Source organism: Saccostrea cucullata, unplaced genomic scaffold (genome assembly GCF_032062105.1).
Source record: "Saccostrea cucullata isolate Sc308-1 unplaced genomic scaffold, CSIRO_AGI_Scuc_v1 ctg3064, whole genome shotgun sequence".
NCBI classification, from domain to species: domain Eukaryota; kingdom Metazoa; phylum Mollusca; class Bivalvia; order Ostreida; family Ostreidae; genus Saccostrea; species Saccostrea cuccullata.
In genome coordinates this window covers 1,813-22,103 of record NW_026934368.1, presented here as the reverse complement: position 1 = coordinate 22,103, position 20,291 = coordinate 1,813, and the positions used below count along the sequence as shown (strand labels likewise).

Below are 20,291 nucleotides of genomic sequence, written 5' to 3'. Positions count from 1 at the left end.
ATTGGAATTAATTCAGTTACAAAGGGCAGGATTGTTGGTTGGAATTTGCCTTCTATACGCCAGGTCAAAATACAAAATTGGAAAGTACGAACCTCCAAAACATCAGAAGTGGGATCAGGTCCACTGCCGACCGGTCATATTCTCAATGTACATGTGATCCTTGTCATGATGGGGAAATAACGGAAAAATCCGTTGTCAATTCTGTGTGTAAATAATGGACTAACAATTATTATGAAAAATTGTCAGTCAACATTTGACTCATTATTAAAATGTACTTGCTGACAAGGTCATTGTATCGATCATAGAGCTTATTAAATGATGACTTTAAAGGAGACTGCTGATATTCTTGTTTCATCAACTTGTTTGTCAATAATTAATCTAATATGGAGGAAAAATTCTTTTTACGAATCGTGGTCAGCCTAGGCCTTAATTTTAATTAATCTTAATTTGATCCTAATGTTATTTTGTAAAACACTGTACACGACAAGTTAATTATCATATCTTTTAAACTGAATTAAAAATGGTGGTTCTTCTTAATATAGAAACATAAAAGTATACACTCAATACAACATTCTTTTGATGATTAGAGAATGGTTACAAAGTGCGTCTGTATAAAATAAATGTATTTAGTGTAATGCAATTACGTGTACTTATGTAGGAATTCAAAATAAACAGTTAGTTTACATAGATATATTCTCCTAAAATATATATTACAGAGGTTAGTAACAAAATTCTGGGAAATTTGGGGAAGTGATATTCATTTTAAAAATTTCCGCATTTGAAAATGGACGAGCAAACTATTCGATGTTCTTATCCAGAGTGGTGCTCTAAATGCGGGGTATTGAATGTTACTGATATTGAAGGATTACAAATAAATTCCTCTAAGTGTCTGAAGTTCTACAAATTAGAATACCCCCTCGAAATCAATCACCCCCTTGGGACTCTGAAAGAGGGGAAAAGATGTTGCGAAGGAACATTGACGATTTACTATACCCCGAATTCATCAGGTATAGACAGATGATTTTTTTCTCTTCATAAAAATTATGAAACAGAAAATTTTATTAATTATTGTTTATTATTAATATCATTATTTTATGTTTTATGGATCATTCGAGAAATTAATAATTAAGAATATCTTTGAATTTCTAATTTGTGCTTTCAGATTCATATGTAAATAAAATAGGAGTGAAACCAAAACTAATTTTCTTTTCATGAAAAGAATGTTTTTATCTTCTTCAGAGACGCTGCATGCCGGAGGGTTACACATACCTTTGAATACTACTGAAAAATTCATAACCAACGCAACAGAACAAACCTCGACTAAGCTGGTTAAGCGAGAAATTCCCCCCTCCGTTAAAAACGTTTATCATCCCTATTTCCCCCTGATCCTCTCTGCCGCAGTAGGGGGCTTACTCGTGTTGCTCGTCTTTGTCATTTTTCTTTCAGCGAAAATGAGATTCCATAAATCTAAATCAGGGTATGCCTTTTTTTCTGATTCATGAATTTAATTTGAAATGAAAATAATTTTCATTTAAAAAGTTAAAACTCACTGCTTTATGTTAATTTTTTATTTACGTTTCCCCCCCCCCCCCAAAAAAAAAAGAACCAAAAAAAAAAGAACAAACAAAAAGAAAAAAAAACATTAGGCAAATGAACTTTGTGCAACTTTTTGACAAATATGAAAATAAATTTCATTAAAAAAAATGAAAAACTCGCTGCTTTATGTCAATTTTTTAAATTCACTTATAATAAAAAGAATTATAAGGCAAATGAACTTTGTGCAACTTTTTATTACACAGATTCAGTATGCCAAAAAATGTCCAATTCGATGTAATTTTCAACAATTACAATCCACTTGCAACACCCCACGAAGATACAGAGCGAGAAACCAGTCAGACTAGCAGGAAATCTCCAATTACCTTGAGAGGAGTCAATAATCAGACCCAAAGGGCACCTGCCACAGAACCTTTGAATCAGGAACAAACACTTCATCGTCAAAATAGATCAACTCCTCTAGCACATGATTTGAACATCAAATTGAATATTCCATCATCTGACCAACTAGACACAGAAGAGGAATCAATTTACGTGAATGAACTGGAAGGTATTTACGTGAATACCGACGAAAAAGTGTCCTTGAATGATGATGATGAAGCAACGTACATGAATGTAAATGAGGGTTATCTCGATTTAAATGACATTGTCCCTCCTCCGTGTAGAGGTGCCTCACCCTCCTTACCGATTCTGTCTTTGCTTTCTCAGAAGACAGGACAAAAGAGAGGCCAGAATAAGGACGACCACTCTACACTACATTCATATATTCAACTTATTTAAAAACAAACTTTCAAAAATGAAAAAGATTACTGATATAAATTTAATTTTACTTTTCATACTTGTGAATTTGATTTGTTTTCTTCCAATAAGTGCAGTTGTTCTTGTTAATGTTAGTAACGGGGACATTATCCTATGTAAAATACATATAAGAGGTAAAATTTGAGGAACGAAAAATAATTGTATCAGGGAGTATACGTGAAATATTTATAGGTTAGATTTGATCTGTACATATGCATATCATGTTTGAAGTACACTTTTTCAGTTTTGTTTCAGAAGTAGTATATACTATGAATAACTTTGATTTTGTTCCACGCTGAAATGAGTTCGTTATAGTTCACACTTGCTCCACTTAAGACAGTCTACATATTTTGTACTTTAATTTTGTGAAATTGGAGTAAATATTTAATGATAGAAAGGATTTAGCTTTAACTCAATGGTAAAAGTATTTGCAAAAGTGGCATACATGTACATATACATGTACATCAGATAAAAGTGATGTGAGAGAGGTAAACAAGACCCAAATAAACCAAAAAAATGATCATCATATGACTGTTACGTCACAATTATATAGAACTGTTTTGATTCGTAAATTCGATGCTGATAGGAACTTAAGCTAATTTCAATAATCTATTTGCTCTTGAAATGACGTGAATAACTCACAATAATTCACGACGTGTAAGTTGCAAATATTCTTGTTAATATAAAAAACAAGAGGCCCATGGGCCACATCGCTCACCTGAGCACTGTGGCTAGGGAAAGTAGAAATTGGTTTATTATTGAAAATTTTAAATCCCAAAGTAGTCCCATGACCAATCATAGCTTTGTTATTCTTGAGTAGAAGATTTTTAATGAATTTCCCTATATATTTCTATATAAAACTTTGGTTGGCCATTTTGGCCCCGCCCTACCCCCGGGGGTCATGATTTGAACAAATTTGAATCTACATTACCTGAGGATGCTTCCATATAAATATGATCAATTATGGATTTGCTATTCTTGAGAAGAAGATTTTTAAAGAATTTTTCTATATATTTCTATATAAAACTTTGGTTGGCCATTTTGGCCCCGCCCTACCCCTAGGGGTCATGATTTAAACAACTTGAATCTACACTACCTGAGGAGGCTTCCATATAAATATGATCAATTATGGCTTGTTGTTCTTGAGAAGAAGATTTTCAAAGAATTTTCCTTTCACGTTGCGCACGGTGTTGGTGTCAGTTTAGGTAACGTCAAAATGACGTTATTTTACGTGAAGTTCTTGAAAATTATTTTGACGTTGCTTTTTTCGCTAACATTTTTTTACGAAGAAAAAATAAAAACCCAGTAATACCACCAATTACTTGTATATAGTGCAATTCATTGAAAACACATGTAATTAAACTCTCATAAGTAGTTCAATGTTGATATATAATACAGCAAATAAATTATTCTGTTATGTTATCTTTTCAATATTTGTTGGATGGGTCTCGATTAAAGGTAGAATAGTTTTCATGATTTTATAAACTTGGCTTTATTTAATATTTATGAGTTAATCTTAATTGATCCCGGGATTAAACTGAAATTCTCTTCTGGTCGGGTATCATCATGGTCTGTCTGACAAAGTATCAACTGTATTTGACTAATGTTTCTCCTCATATAGTCTATACAAAAAATGATTAAAATGTGTCTGTTTCAATCTGCGAGAAAATAGCTCTTAGTTTCAGAAAAATCCAAAAGGGAAATGTATACGTGGCCGTACGTTGATGCAGATATTTTAGGTCTAAACTCTCCCTGCCCTTTTGCATGCATGTTGCGGGTGGAAAATATAAGCATGATTTGTCTCATTTAAAAAAAACTGTGTAGAAATAACATAACTTGTTCGGCATCGCATTTTAAATTGATGTGCTTTCAATTCAATTGAGATAAATTCGAAACCATTCTATATCATATCAGTAGGCCCTCGAACCTGTCCTTTGTTTTCAGTAAGTTGTACGATTGTAACTATGTTGCTGATTTAGCACTGAATTATTTTTTTCGTTCAAAGTACCTATTGCCATCCCATCTTTAGCCATCACATAGACCCTTACATACTGAGTACTTTTCTCTTACAGTAGATCTTAATATTTCAAATAATTCAATTTAAAAAAGAAGAGGAATTGAACTTGAGAATCGACCCCTCCCTCTCCCTCACTTTTAGTTCTCAATGAAAAGAATTTTCAATGAAGTGGAGTTTAATTTGAGGGCTCAGTTGTATTTATTCGAAAAATATTTCAGTTTTCTCCTCTCCATCCCCCCGTTCATAAGTACCTAGCTCACATATCAATGATCGAAGGTTTCCTACTTCTTTGGATACCCATGCAGTTTACCTGTTTTATGGGATTGTTTGCCCTTTCCATGCTTATGAATGGAAAGAAAGAGTGTTTCAAAGAGCGTTTCGCATATGCTTTCATCAGGATTTATTTTTAAATAATTAATTGAGGTTGATGTTGAGGACTTTTGGTGACGGCGGGGTCAGATTTTAATTAGATTGAGGCGAATGTATAGAGGCGTTATCCTATCCCTAAACTAGATTTTGTTCAAATAAATAGTTACTTGGTACTATTTTGGTCGGTTTAAATGAGTTTAAAGGCTTTTTTATAATAAGAAGAAAAAATGAAACATCACTAAATAAATTATGAAAAATGAAAGACCCATTGCTTAAATGAAAAACAGATATTTTTAATTGAAAGAAATAAGGTAATATAGCCGATCTCGCCTTACTCTGTTTCCAAATGTCGGCAATTCATATGTAAATTTATATACCTATTTTTTGTTTAAAACAAAATAAAATAATTTTTTTTCATTTCGTACGATGCTATTGAGTAGATGACAAAAAGAACTAATTGTAGTGAAAATCTGATACTTGATCTAAATTACAACCTCCGACAACCCCTAACCCTTATTCAATATTGGACTATTCAATAAACACTCGCCATGTACAACAGTTTATTACAGCATCAAATAGAGTTGACACACTTTAATGTCAGGTTATTCAAATTGGAAATCATATCCTTACATTAATTTTGGTTTGTGTGATTTTTTTTCTCGTGTCTTAATTCGGACTCTGAATGGTACAAGGATATATAGTTATATACTTATACAGTGTACTACAGTATACAATACACATGTTTTACTTTTATATATATAAATACAACTTTCAAAACCTAAAGTTATTGTTAAAATCAAGCATTATGGGTACATTTTTCTTTTATCCATATAAGGCTCATCAGCAATAAGAGTAAGTTTATTTGGGAAAATTATCTTTTGACGCTTTAGGTTACGTAATGCATTTTTAAAACCTAATAACGTCAAAACGCCAAATTTTTACGTGTGTGACATTTATGTTGACATTTATATTTTGTTAGGATTTTGTCACAATTCCATTGAAAATTATTTTGAAATATACAAATAACTTTTTGAAAAGATGCACATTTCATAAAAATCTTCTAATTTTCAATATGTCTATTTTCAATGACTATACATATGGTTTATATTACCACATTTATACAATTATAGTTAGATTTATTACTTTTGGACAATGTGTGACAATTATGTTGACATTGTAAAGAGCATATAAAACAAACACTGCTTTATAGATTCAATTCAGTTTCAGATCTAAATAAAGTTTTGATTTTGCACATTTTGTATTAAATGTCGTTTGGTGCCAAATTAGAAAAAAAGAATTCTTAAAATGAAGGTAATTTGCCGTCAAATTCAATTGTGACATATACCAACATGTAGTGCATATACGTGAAACAGCAATTATTATTAAAATTTAGAGACACCACAAGTTAAATTTCTGTCTAGAGATCTTTCCCTCAATAACATGGCAACATTTTGTAGAATTTAAAATAATTTTCAACATAAATTTTTCACCCATCATTACAAAATTTACCATTTTATGAATCTTAAAAACTTTGTGACAATGAAACTCCAAACTTTGTGACACACCATATATTATTCAACATCCTCACAATAAATCGGCTTAATATCAGAAATCCAACATACATATCAACCAAAAATACCAGTCTTTTATAAAAAATAGTTCTTAACACACAAAAAGGATCACCGAGATATAATTTAAAAATAGATTTAGCTCATGTATTTATTATTCTAAGTAACCAAAGACTTTTTATGTGTATCCCATATTTCGTCGATTAACGCGCGTCTACACCTCTGTCTTGGATTTTGACGCCGCGTTCAGAGCATACGGATTGAATGACATTACAATCTTAAGAATTTACATCATTTGCATCATATTTTGAATTTTTCTGCCAAATTTTATCTTTGTATTGTTTGTTTTAAGGAAGTTATCAACATTTTGTAATTAAGTGTGCGACGCCCCTGTTACCGGTCTACATGCGTTTTTCACGTAATTGACGGAAAAGTCAAATTAATGTCTTTGACAAATGGAATTTTTTTTATCAATATTTTTGTTAAAATGTATTAAGTATACAATTACCGAATGAATGATATATAGTTTTCATATAGTGAATTGTTTTAAAATTATGAAAATAGCGCAAATGCCGCCGCAATAGTAATTTTTAACTTTTTGACACCAACACCGTGCGCAACTTTTTTATATTTCTATGTAAAACTTTGATCGGCCATTTTGGCCCCGCCCTACCCCAGGGGGTCATGATTTTAACAAATTTGAATCTACACTACCTGAGGATGCTTCCATATAAATATGATCAATTATTGCCTTGTTGTTCTTGAGAAGAAGTTTTCAAAGAATTTTCCTACATATTTCTATGTAAAACTTTGGTCGGCCATTGTGGCCCCGCCCTACCCCCGGGGGGTCATGATTTGAACAAACTTAACTCTACATTACCTAAGGATGTTTTCCCATAAGTTTCATCTTTCCTGGCACACTGGTTCTTTGAGAAGAAGATTTTTAAAACATGCCACCAAATTTTCATTAAATCCCAATTATCTCCCCTTGAATGAGGGCGTGGCCCTTCATTTGAACAAACTTGAATCCCATTCACCCAAGGATGCTTTGAGGCAAGTTTGGTTGAAATTGGCCCAGCGGTTCTTGAGAAGAAGTCGAAAATGTGAAAAGTTAACAGACAGACAGACGGACAGACAGACAGACAGACGCCGGACAAAATCGATCAGAAAAGCTCACTTGAGCCTTGGGCTCAGGTGAGCTAAAAAGATATAATCATGTTCGCATAATTTATTCCATAACATGCAACGATAGTTTTAAATATTTGTTCTTAAATCTGTTCAACTACACAGTAAGGAACCCTGAAATAATAAAAAATTAAATTCGCATTTCTACGGTAGAGAAGGGGTTAAGCTAGTGTTTCTACCTTCAACTGACGAGGGTCTTTAAGCCAAAAATAGGCCCTAAGGATATCTTGAAATTGTCAAGTTTTGGTAAACCTCTCCCGACCGACAGACTAAAAATACGCAAAACCTTTTTTTTACATTCCAGAACACGATATTTTTTTTTTACTCTTATCCTGTCAACAAATTTTCTTGAAAAAATTTTTTCCCACCGACCCAGTAATTCCAACCCAAGCTGGGAGGAGCACGCAAACATTATTTTATTATTAAAGTTAATTTTATTAAAATATTTTGACATTTAGATTATGTATATTTTGTCTACTTCAGATTTTGGTAAAAAGGAATTGTGTCAGAAAAGCCAAGGTCTAAAGTATAGCAGTAACAATTATCCTTATGAATAAAACTGAAAAAGAGGGAACATAGACAGAATGTTCAAAACTCACAAACGTCACGGTGATAATGAAATGGTGATTCAAAATCCAACTGTAGAATCACTCGAAAGTCATGATAATACAGAATACCTTAAATGATATATAGATTAAAATCATTTTGAAAAATAAATCTAAAGAAAATCCACAAAAAGGTAATTGGTAAAAATAAAAAAATCGATTTTAGGTAAAAACAAAAATGTTTGAAAAAAGCAAGCCAAGGATAGGACCGAAACCTGTAAATATTACAATAACAAAGGTAGTAAAAGTAGGAAACTTTAACTTTGCATCAATAATTCAAAAACAGTTGCATGTAAGATAAAATAGATATGTGGATGAACTTACTACAGTTTTACAGTTAATAAAATAAACTTAAGGATATTACAGAAAGCCAAGTAAATGGTGAGATCACGATTGAAAAGCAATACCGTCTTAAATAAATTGTGGTAAAAGTAGAGGAAGAACATTAACTAGATGCTGTCATGAGACAGTAATACCCGCACTAAGGTGTTTGTCTCTAAATGCACACTCCTTCAAATTGGGCTTTACCAAGGAAAAAGTCAATATAATTCAATAATTTACATAATACATGTATTCATCAAATTGAGCACATTGGCGGATCCAGAGGGGGATTCCGGGGGTTGGAACCCCCCCCTTTATTTTTTGCCAAGTGGAGAAAGAGATAGAAAGAAGGGGGATAAAACGTTTCCCGAGAATAAGTATTTGTACGTCTTACTGAAATATGTATTGAATAGATAGATTCTCACACATTTAGTTTTTTTCATTCACCTTCACTATTACTTTTTATGAGTGAATGGTAGAAAATATTCTACTTCTTTTTATATATCTTATATATGATATGTAACATGCGAGGTTAAATTTGATATTAGATTCCGCGATCTTAATTTGGCTGTGTTGGCTATATACAAGAAGGTGCCATTTTTTTAAACTAAATCTTATGAAGGAACTAAAATTTAATTCATTGTTTTATACCCAGCCCAAAAAGGATTTTCAAATTCTTGAAGAAAATTCATTCTACTCTTCGGAAATGCTGCAAATCCATTCAATTATAAGGCTTAATACAGACAGGGGGTACCTTTTCAAAGAAAAAAGGACGTAGAATAAAGATATTATTTTCCACAATCTTATATTTTTCCATTCATGTGTGTGTGAATCTTTGCCTGAGAGTGTGTAAAAGGGGAGTGGGGGGGGGGGGGGGGGTTTAGAGGGACACAACCCTGGAACCCCACCCCCCCGTTCAAAAATTGCTGGATCCGCCCCGGGAGCATAATATGCTTAGGTGACCATGTGACCCATGGGCCTCGATCTTATAGGTATTTCATTTTCTTAATTCGTTTCCAGTCTGAAATTTAACAACATAATTTAATTAATGATGTAAATTAGGTTTGATAAAGGGGGGATATAAATTTTTGGCCCATAATTAATACTTTTTAAATCTATTTTCTCATATAGATTAACAACAAATAATATTATTCAAATTAGTGCAAAGCGTTTTTGATGATTTTTTCAAAATGTACAAACTTTTTTATATTTGATAAGGCAGAAACACCTTGAAAGCTGCCATATGCCCAATTAATTTAGTCAATCCCCCACCCCTCTCCGATCAACACACACACACACAAACACACCCTATTTGCCTGTTTTTGGAAATAAGCCTAGATGGCAAAGTTAAGATAAAACATCTTTTGTAAATGATAATTTTAAATTTGTTCTTGCACTATAAATGTATCACATTGGGCTTGCGTCACGTACCCAACTTAAGTACTAGTTTTACCATTATCATTTTTAGATTGGACTGCACGTGCAGTACTAGTTTGGTGTAAATATCATTGCATATATGTCAGTAAGATTTATTTTGTGTTTTACATGGATTATGATTCATGAAGTTTACGGGACCTATGACAGTCGGTAAGTACAGGAGTTGGTATAGATTTGAGTAAAATAGTCTGAAATGCAACTGGTTAGGTTAAAGTTTAAAGAATCAAAGGTCATCCGATGCTGCAATAAGACGAATTTCACATTCTGAAGAGTTATCGCCCGTTTTGGACGTTACATTCAGTTACAAGATACAGAATTTTTTTTCTGGGAGGGAGGGGGATTTCCAGACCAGAATTTCCTGAGAAGCAAAAAAAAAAAAAAAAAAAAAAAAAAGAAAAGTTATGGTGGTCTCTGTTTTCTAGGGTGGAGGGCATCCAAAGTCATTTTTATTTGCTTCAGTATATATTATAGTCCTGCAAATTCCAGGGGGGGGTCTCCAAATCCACTCCCTGTCCCTGTAATGACAAATGATCATGTGACTCCTAAACAGGCTAGTATGAAACTTTTTCCATTTGAATATACATAATTTTTTTTTGTGTTATGTTATGTAAATTTAATGGTATAAAGGTTGGGAACCCCTGGAGGTCATCCCCACTTTCCTAATGAACTGGAAATGTTCACAATATGACTGCATTAAATTAAATAAAAGTGCATCAATGATAAGATTGCTTGACATTTTATTCATCAACCTATCCTCCTAGAATTACATGATTAGGAATGAAAATCATTCAAAGAGATGGACCACATTAAACTATTTGTATATATAAACTTGTAAAAATGTAAAAACAAGTAGTAGTTTGCATACATGAATACCTACATGTAAGGGGGCGCTTATAGGGGCAGGGGCGGTAAATAGGGATTATACGGAGGGATGTTTAACAACAAACAAACAAATGACATAAAACACAATATTGATTTGCGTTAAGAAATATGCAGGGGATCGATTTTTCCATCATATATCTTAATTCCTCTCAAGAACAGCAAGGGCATTATTGTCCCCCGTTTTTGGAAAAGGGAGGGAACATTAAATCTCATTTGTCTGTCTGAGTCTGTCCATCTTTGACAGCATGTGCATCTTTAATAAATTTAACCTTGGTCACAACTTTTGAATAATAGGAGATAGGGCTTTCATATTTCACATGTTACGATGTATATTACCATAAAACTTTGTAAATGTACTATGATTTTTTAACTCAAGTGAGAATTTAACCTTAAAGTCTTACCTACTTTAAAAAAAAAATTACATTTTAAATTGATCATATTAAAAGAGAAAAGATAGGGCATTCAAATTATACATGTATATTACATGTGAAAAGACTTTTCTAAATATATCATGACGTTTGACTCTGTGACCTTGACCTAGAAGTTTAACCTACTTTTCAAAAATATTATATTATATAATATATAACTTTTGATTGAAAAGAGATGGGACTTTCATATTTGACATGTACATTACCTGCAACAAAATATTTCCGAGCATGCTATGATTTTTCCCCTTTGACCTAATTTTCATAAATTGACATATGATAGGGGTACATATTTGACATACAATCTGCCATAAATTATGGCATCCCATTCACTAAAATACAGAAAGCAGAGGACCACAATTCTTTGAATTTGCTTGTATAATCTTGATATGGAAACATCCTCATTTAATGTAGATTCAAGTTTCTTATGCCATGCTATGATTAGGAATACATGTACATGTATAGTGTTTGTCATGTCCATCCTCTACCCTTCCATCTGTCTTTCCATTGAGCTCAAAGAAACTTTCTAGATATTCTTATCAAAGTTCATATGTTGATGCATATACTTATGTAAACTATCCAACTGCGGCAATATTTTTTTACCTTGACTTTTGCTTTGACCTTCACTTAACTTTTCTTTAAATTAGTGTTTATAGCTTTATTTTAAAGAAACCATTCAAGTTGTGCAATGAAACTTCACATCATGATACATAGATTACTAATGTAAGCTTTACAATGCTTCACTCTTTTTGACCTTGATATTTCCTGTGACCTTGACCTCACTTTTCTAGAATTAATGTTTAGATCAGTTTTGAATAAACAATTCAAGATACATTATTTATCAAACTTCATATGCTGATACATACTGCTGACAGCTGTTAATGCATCAACTTATTTTGACCTTGAATTTTCTTTTGAACTTGACCTCACTTTTAAAATATGTATTTATTTAAGTTTTAAATAAACCATTAATTATATTTTTATCAAACTTCATATGCTAATAGTAAATTCATACTGATGTGAGCTTTTAAACTGCAACAACGTATTGACTCCAACCTTTCCTTTGACCTCTCTTTTCTTAAAAAAAGTGTTAAGCTCAGTTTTATAAAAACATTCAAGATATTTTTATCAAACATAATATGCTGATATGTATTAGTGAGAGCTATTCAACTGCATCAAAAACTTCACCTTGCACATTCCTGTGACCTTGACCTCCCTCCTCTTTAATTTGTATTTTGCTTAGTTTTAAAGAAATAATTTAAGACATTTTTATGTTAAGCATGCACTTATACATAATTTGGTGAGAATTTATTATCTATATCCAATTTATTTAGATTTTAGTTTCAATTCTAATGAAACTGTTCAAGATATTTTCATCAAACTTTATACTCTAATACAAAATTTCATGTACAGTAGCATTAATTACTCAGTAGTAATATACATCTGGCGGGACATTCATGTCCTATAGACATATTTCTAGTTTTTCAAATCATCACCTCACAGGCTAGGGTCAGGCCACAATTAGGGATCAAAGTGTTTTTTTTTTACACATACACAAAACAAACCAATCATTTTCAAAATGATCATGGTTTAAAGCTAATGCATAAAATATTAGGGAAGTTCTTGAAAGCAGGGTGATTAAAAATATCAAATATATATTAAAAAAAAGAAGAAATTTCTACCCCCATTTGACTCCCCCGGGGCAAAATAAAAATTCCGAAACCTTACTGCACATCTACATGACACCACCAACCATTTCCCAAAAGATGATTAGGCTGCTGAGTAAAATGTAGAAGGAGTTCAGGGAAGAAGGGGCTTTTTGCATAAAAAACGTCATTTTTTGACCCCCATTTGACCCCCCGGGGCAAAATCAACATTCCAAAACCTTACTGCACATCTACATGACACCACCAACCATCTCTTAAAAGATGATTAGGCTACTGAGTCAAATGTAAAGGGAGTTCAGGGAAGAAGGGGCTTTTTGCATAAAAAACCTCATTTTTCGACCCCCATTTGACCCCCCGGGGCAAAATCAAAATTCCGAAACCTTACTGCACATCTACATGACACCACCAACCATCTCCCAAAAGATGATTAGGCTGCTGAGTCAAATGTAAGAGGAGTTCAAGGAAGAACGGGCTTTTTGCATAAAAAATGTCATTTTTCGACCCCCATTTGACCCCCCGGGACAAAATCAAAACTCCGAAAACTTACTGCACATCTACATGACACCACCAACCATTTCCCAAAAGATGATTAGGCTGCTGAGTAAAATGTAGAAGGAGTTCAGGGAAGAAGGGGCTTTTTGCATAAAAAAAACGTCATTTTTCGACCCCCATTTGACCCCCCGGGGCAAAATCAACATTCCGAAACCTTACTGCACATCTACATGACTCCACCAACCATCTCCCAAAAGATGATTAAGCTACTGTGTAAAATGTAGGAGGAGTTCAGGGAAGAAAAGTGTGACAGACGGACGGACGGACGGACATGAGTAACAACAATATACCCGAACTTTCTCTAGAAAGTGCGGGTATAACTAGAAAAAAAGAAACAACAGGTCGTAATGTACTAATTAAAAAATCAAGAGAAGAAATGTAAGAAATGTAGACCCGAATACAAATTCGATAGGAGGAGCGAAAAATGATATTAGCAATTTATGAAATTGAAAAAAGTCAAGAATAAGCAAAACACCTCCAAAGATATTTAGTGCTGAACAGAAAAGTAGTGGACTATTTTTATTGACTGTTATTCAAAGTATGGTAAGCAGAAAAACCCTGAAAAGACTGATTGTCCTTGCAACTAATAAAGAAAGAATTTCTGTGTATTTGCAAAACTTTTAGAGGCGTCATTTTGAAACTGAATAAAATGCAAGAGACGAAGTATAAGAGAAGAAATTAAAAACCTGATTAAGAACAGTTTTCATAAGAATTGACAATATAACCTTTAACAATACAATATTTAAACAAAATGTTGAGAAAATACGTAACGTAATATGTAATCATCAAATGTGTGCAAAACGGGAACACACCGTTAGAATTATGGACAAATGGTAAAGTCACTTACCAATGTTAAGACCTCATGTTCCAACAGTCATTAAAATGTACATAATTAGTAAAGCAAACAAAAATATCTTTTAATATTCCCAGTCTCTCTGAATTAATAAACTGTGTAGCCAAAATTAAAATTAAAACATAAAAAAAAATTACAAGAGCACCACAAAAAGGAGCATCCCCTCACAAAGAGCATGTCTTAAATGAAAACAGCATTCGACATCAGTCCTGAGGCAAATCACGTCCCTTGTTTGGCACAAGAACAAACCAACATATACTAACACACCTTAGCACACTACCTTATCTATTCAACTCTATTACGAGGGAAAAAAAGACACCTTAGCAAGGTTTAGAAATTGATTGAATATTTAGGATTTACGCTGAGCACTGATACATGTACTTCAGAATTATATCTAATCGAAAAGTGCAAAAAAAAAGTTAACTCGCCATTTTGTATTTGATTCTAATTTAGAGGACAGAACATATCATATTTACGAAAATCAAAAACAAGGATTATAGTCTTATATTTATTTCTCTATTATTCTAAGCTCTCTGATTAGCTCAAACTTGATCAAATGATCATGTGTAAAATAGCATATGGACTTGTGTTACTATTATAGATTTTGAAAAGTGACACATAGGCTTTTATTTCTCGAATCATGTACTAAGTATATTGTTAAGCTTTTCCTTCGCTCGGCACCAAATCTCATGATACGTAAGTTAACCAACATATACTTAAAACCTATATCTATTAAATGGAAGTGACACTCGATATCTGTTAAGGTCTCTCTAAAATGAATATTCTACTCTGTTATTTATTTACATTTTCCTGTTTTTAGAATTTTTAGCTTCAGACGCAAAATGGAAGTTATTCTGACCCTTCTTTGTTCTTTTCCAACTTGGTGCAGTCAATGTTCAAAGGTTGTCATCGATGAAGCCGTTATTGTGACAAAAGTAGACTGGGAGCAATGTACCACTGCCATGAAGTATGATATGACTGTGATGAGTAGTCCCACGAAGATTCTTCTTTATGAAAACACGACTTCCTGCTGTGAGGGACGCATAATTATTACATGTATGTACATTAAAGGTATTAGAAACTTGATATTGTTTGTAATTATTGTGTTTTGAGCTCGAATGCTGTTTGTTATCTCCACATACTTCATTTTTTTAATATTCATAATTTATATTTGACTATACAGTATTTATATCTTTTGATCACATTCAAACACTAAAAACTTCGATTTGAAAAAGCTTGTTAAACGTTTAGTGATACAACTTTTATATCTAGATTTAAATTCATGATAATCTAACATTTTTTCTACATATATACTCACATTATCTAGTGATGGTGAACTTACTCTTGATAGAAATGGTTTCACACTAATTAAGTATCAATGTTACATAAAGGAATTGGAACACAGTGCAAAATAAAACCAACAATGCCCATACAGTAACAGTCATTAACATTTTTTGTGAAATTATAACCCAAAATTCATGAATTAGGATGACATATATGATTCAAAATTTAATATTTAATACACCAAATTGGTATTTTGTGCCCTTTTAGGGAACATAAATTCCACCTTGAAACTTGTATAGCACTCCTATGATAAGTTGATAACCCCTTGTGATCTTTAGACAACAAAGCTTTCTAGCCCGATCGGATGCGTGTAAAACGGCATATCCGTAAGAACACTATGCAAAATAACAGTCTTCAGCTGATTCCTGCGCTTTGAGAGAAAGGCGATCATTACTCTATAGGTAATTTTTAATATTTAACTTTAAATTGAATGGAGCTGAAACCAGATTTATTATTGGAATTGTCTCTTAATAGAACAAGTTTGCTTCTTTATTTTTTATACAAACTCTTGATTTGGAATATTTACAGGTACTCGAAAGTTACTCCCAAGAATAATTGATATCCAACTAGTTTTACTCAATATTTTATCCCGATTTATTTGAATATAGTTGGAAGATACGGCATGAGAGTTAACATATAAATGAAATTATTTGCTCTTGTATTTGTTTTCTCTCTTTTTTCAACAGATTTGGAAGACGAAGACTCGTTTGTTAATTTCACAATAGTAACGATGTGAAATATAATATATTTATATAAAAACATCTTGTTTGCATAAAATCTTTATAATTAATACGAGGACCCAGCCCCGCTTTATATGAATGAAAAATGCTATCTACGTTCAATATAACTGTTTGTACAACCAAATTGAGTAACGTGTTAGTATTAGCGGAGTACTCAATTTGCTTGCACATACCGTTGCAGATTTGAGACTTTGTCCTTTAAAAAATGGTGATTCAGTGCTTATGTTTACATATTTAAACTACTTGCCATGAATTCAAATAAGATTTATAATTCAAAATTCGTTTTTTATCCTTTGGGTAAATAACAATTAATGGGACCGAATGGGGTTTTATTGCGCGAAAACTACAATAGCGAAACTCTTCAATTTTTTAACATATGTTACTTACATTGACTTTAGTATACATGCCAGGTTTGGGGAAAATCTACTGTCCAGGTATTTTAAAGGGACCGTCTCAAAATACAGGTTCATTTACTGTAGGATTTTATAGGAGAGTATCAATTTTTTGCACTTTAAAGGAAATTATACAAATACTACAAAAGACTTTTTGCTCAGATTATAATATATGATTTGTAATACTATATTGTACATTATATGCAAGAAATACAAAATACTACCGTCAGGTTTCCAGAGTGGGCATCTGAAAATGTGAAAAATTAACGATTAATTCTGTTTTTATGGAGTTGTGCAAACTATGACGGATACAAAGGATAAGTAGTAAAAAAAAAAAAAAGAAAAATGATCAAGAGATTCTCAAATTCTTATGCTTTAAATTTCAAGAGCCCATGTTGAATACTTTTATGACATCTTTATTTCCCTTTCTTTTAGAGATTCGGTTTATCAACGTCAAAAACACACTATTTCGATGTTCATCTACCTATCAGTTGAAAAATCGTTTTAAAAATCACAAAAAATTGTAATTGAATTTTTCAACCTGTAAATTTCTCATTAAAAAAATTGTTAATTAAATGAAAAAAGTTGCTATAAAACAGTCAATACGCTTCATTGTACTATGATGCGCAAAGAATTGCGCAATGAAAACCCCACTCGGTCCCCTTAATGGAAGAGCTATTGCAAGAGCTTCGGTTCAACGTGAGTGTGAATTTTGATTTTTGCTTATGACGTTGTACTTGAACGGCGTTCAACGTTTGTGACGTCAAATAAAATGCATCCTTTGACCTTTTGACAAAATAAATAAATTATGGAATGTAATATTGAATGATTGAAATGAGGACAACATCTCAACGTGTTTGCAATTGGCAAAGAAATCTTTCGAACTTCAAAGAACATTGAAATTACAATCGTAAAGAAAATGAATTAAGGACATATGAGAACAGGATAAGTTTTAGCCTTCCAAATACGACTACCAGCTTTACAAGACAAAAACTGATAAAGATAACTTTTTCTCCGAAAAAGTATATTTGTGAGAAACAAGTGTTTTGTTAATGTCATTTAAAATTTGTTTTACCTTTTTTTCGATAGGGGTTATGTTCAATCCTAGTTCCCTACTGCGCATATCCCCGCGCAATGTAATATACATAAATTATGGTAAATGTCAAAGGAAATTCGGTGACTCATACGCATATGTTTAGCCCATAAATGCAGTTTAAAATTTGAAGTAAACCAAGCCCATTGGCTTCAATTGATTTATTTGGATCATCCTCGGGGCCCCTGGTCTTTCCTTATTGCAGTAGTATGTAGGACAGTTCAACAATATATGTTTGAATCTTTTATGTTTTTACGTATGTGAAGCTATTTCCAGTCATGTTTAAAAATACCATGAAACAGATTCAACGCGGACACATCAACAGCTCTTACCCTGCATTTGTATTACCAACCAGAAACAGAAGTTATCACCTGTTTGGTCTTCTCCAATGAAGCAATGGTATTTTTTGGGAGATACATGATGAGGTTGTACATTGTGTATTTAAACACAGTAATTTAGAATAGTAATTTTTAGTAAATATTTGTTAGTGTTCTTTATATAAAAAATTGCGGTCTTGACTCAGTCTTAACTTTCTGCTATAGAAGACACATTCAGATCATTATCTAAAACACTTTAAGTGCATTAAGGAGAACCAAACGTGAAACATAATAAAACTTTGGTTTGAAATTTTTTTTTTAACTCAACAAAAATGTGAATGTTATTCTCGATATTCATTAAAATTCTTCTTTTTTACTTTTTTACGTCAATTCTCACTCTGAGTTTTATCAGTTTTTTTTTCTTTTATGAAAAAGATGTCTTTTTTTTTATTTCTCTGGCTTTTTTAGATAATATAAATCTCAATTATATAAATTCCTTAATCATATCTCATTGCTTTGGATAAAAAGGAAATGACACTCTTGAAATCTGCATGGTCTCTCTGAAATAGAAATAAAATCATTTAATATACATTATATATTTTCCTGTTTCGTGAATTTTAAGCTATTGACCACAAAATGGAAGTTGTACTGACTCTGTTTTGTTCTTTTCCAAATTGGTGCAATCAATGTTCAAAGGTTATCATTGATGAAGCTGATATTGTAACAAAAGTAAACTGGGAGAATTGTACCACTGCAATGAACTATAATATGACTGTGATGAGTAGTCCCACGAAGATTCTTCTGTATGAAAACACCACTTCCTGCTGTGAGGGACGCATAAATATTACTTACATTAAAGGTTACATATAAGAAATAATATATGTACATTTATTTGATATCAAGTAGATCTTAAAAATACTAGAATTTTGTTTATGCAATTTTTTATTCTTATAAAACTGTAGTTATCATTTACTTATATAATATTATGCATTTAAACTCTTAAATATACATGTATAATGTAATTGCAATTGTTCAAAATTATTTAACGCTCTATATGCCTAATATTATCATTATGTATGTGTGATAATCACTTTTGATAGGGAATGAGACAACAAGAAATAACATTACAACAAATGTCACTGAAGAAAGCTTGAATAATTCGACATGTACAACCACCAGTTTTCTGACCCTGTTAGACGCCATGATGTCTAGTGAGGATGATCGACAAAATGGAAAGTGTAGAGGCGGATCAAAAAACAAAAACATCATAATTCCTACTGGCATATTGTCATGCCTTACTGTTATCTTTATTGTTACTTTTCTTGTATTGTCTTGTGTCAAAAGGAGAAAATAATAAAAAAATCATTTTTTTAATAGATGAGGGATCATAATCATTGGAATGCAGTTTGCTATCAAATAAGCCCGCGTGGCGCAGTGGTTAGAGCGTCTGCTCTAGAGTCGCGAAGTAAGTCAATCCTTACGTCGTGGGTTCGAATCCCACTGCAGGACGTGGAGACCGGTCCTTCGGATGAGACCGTATAAATCGAGGCCCCGTGTCGCAGTAGGTGCTGGCACGAAAAAGATCCCTCACTGCTCAAAGGCCCTGAGTGCCGAGCATAGGACAAAACAACGTTAAACAATATACAATCAATCAATCAAATGCTATACTTTAAGGTCAAGATCTAGTAAATGAAAGGTGCCTACAGATTTATCAAATTTGAGAAATAAATTCCTTTATTGATGCTTTACAAATTTAGCTTGGTCAAACAAGGTGTTTTGGGGCATAATTTGTAGGTAAACAAGATGAAAAACTGTATTTTGAACTGTCATTTTCAATGAAAAATTAAGAAAACCAGTCATAAATATGGAAGTTTTTTTCATATTCGACAAAGGAAATGTATCCAGATTGCCTACAGTCTATGAGAAAACGGTAATTAGTTCGTTCATGGCCTTTTCTTTAAATCAGTATCAAATTTAATACAGGTATCCGGTTTACTTTTCATATGATTTGAAATTGAATGTCATGGAAATACCCCATTTTCTACACAATTCTACTAAAGCCGTAAAGTTCGGGAAAAAGAAAGTTGAAATTGATTTTGACGTCATAATGGATCTAGCACCAAAAAGTTAGTCTAAAGTTATTTACTAGATCTTGACCTTAACACACTTCTC

General features: G+C 32.4%; 2 protein-coding genes across 2 annotated transcripts; both read left to right on the top strand.

Moving 5' to 3' along the window:
- Positions 1-739: 739 nt before the first annotated feature.
- Positions 740-2,936, top strand: LOC134240593 (uncharacterized). Its single transcript, XM_062722678.1, has 3 exons — positions 740-1,007; positions 1,240-1,477; positions 1,800-2,936. Exons 1-3 carry the CDS (start codon positions 785-787, stop codon positions 2,332-2,334), a joined length of 996 nt encoding a protein of 331 aa, XP_062578662.1. The 5' UTR covers positions 740-784; the 3' UTR covers positions 2,335-2,936.
- Positions 2,937-18,739: 15,803 nt separating this feature from the next.
- LOC134240595 (uncharacterized) lies at positions 18,740-19,399 on the top strand (the record flags this gene model as incomplete). The annotated part of the gene is made up of 2 exons (XM_062722679.1): positions 18,740-18,978; positions 19,220-19,399. Coding segments are annotated over exons 1-2 (403 nt in total), but the record flags the coding sequence as incomplete, so codon positions are not given.
- Between the last annotated feature and the right edge of the window lie 892 nt (positions 19,400-20,291).

Coding starts and splice junctions, on each gene's coding strand:
- LOC134240593 (XM_062722678.1), top strand. CDS start 785: ATGGACGAGCAAACTATTCGATGTTCTTATCCAGAGTGGTGCTCTAAA. Junction 1,008..1,239: donor CTATACCCCGAATTCATCAG/GTATAGACAGAT, acceptor TATCTTCTTCAG/AGACGCTGCATGCCGGAGGG. Junction 1,478..1,799: donor TTCCATAAATCTAAATCAGG/GTATGCCTTTTT, acceptor TTTATTACACAG/ATTCAGTATGCCAAAAAATG.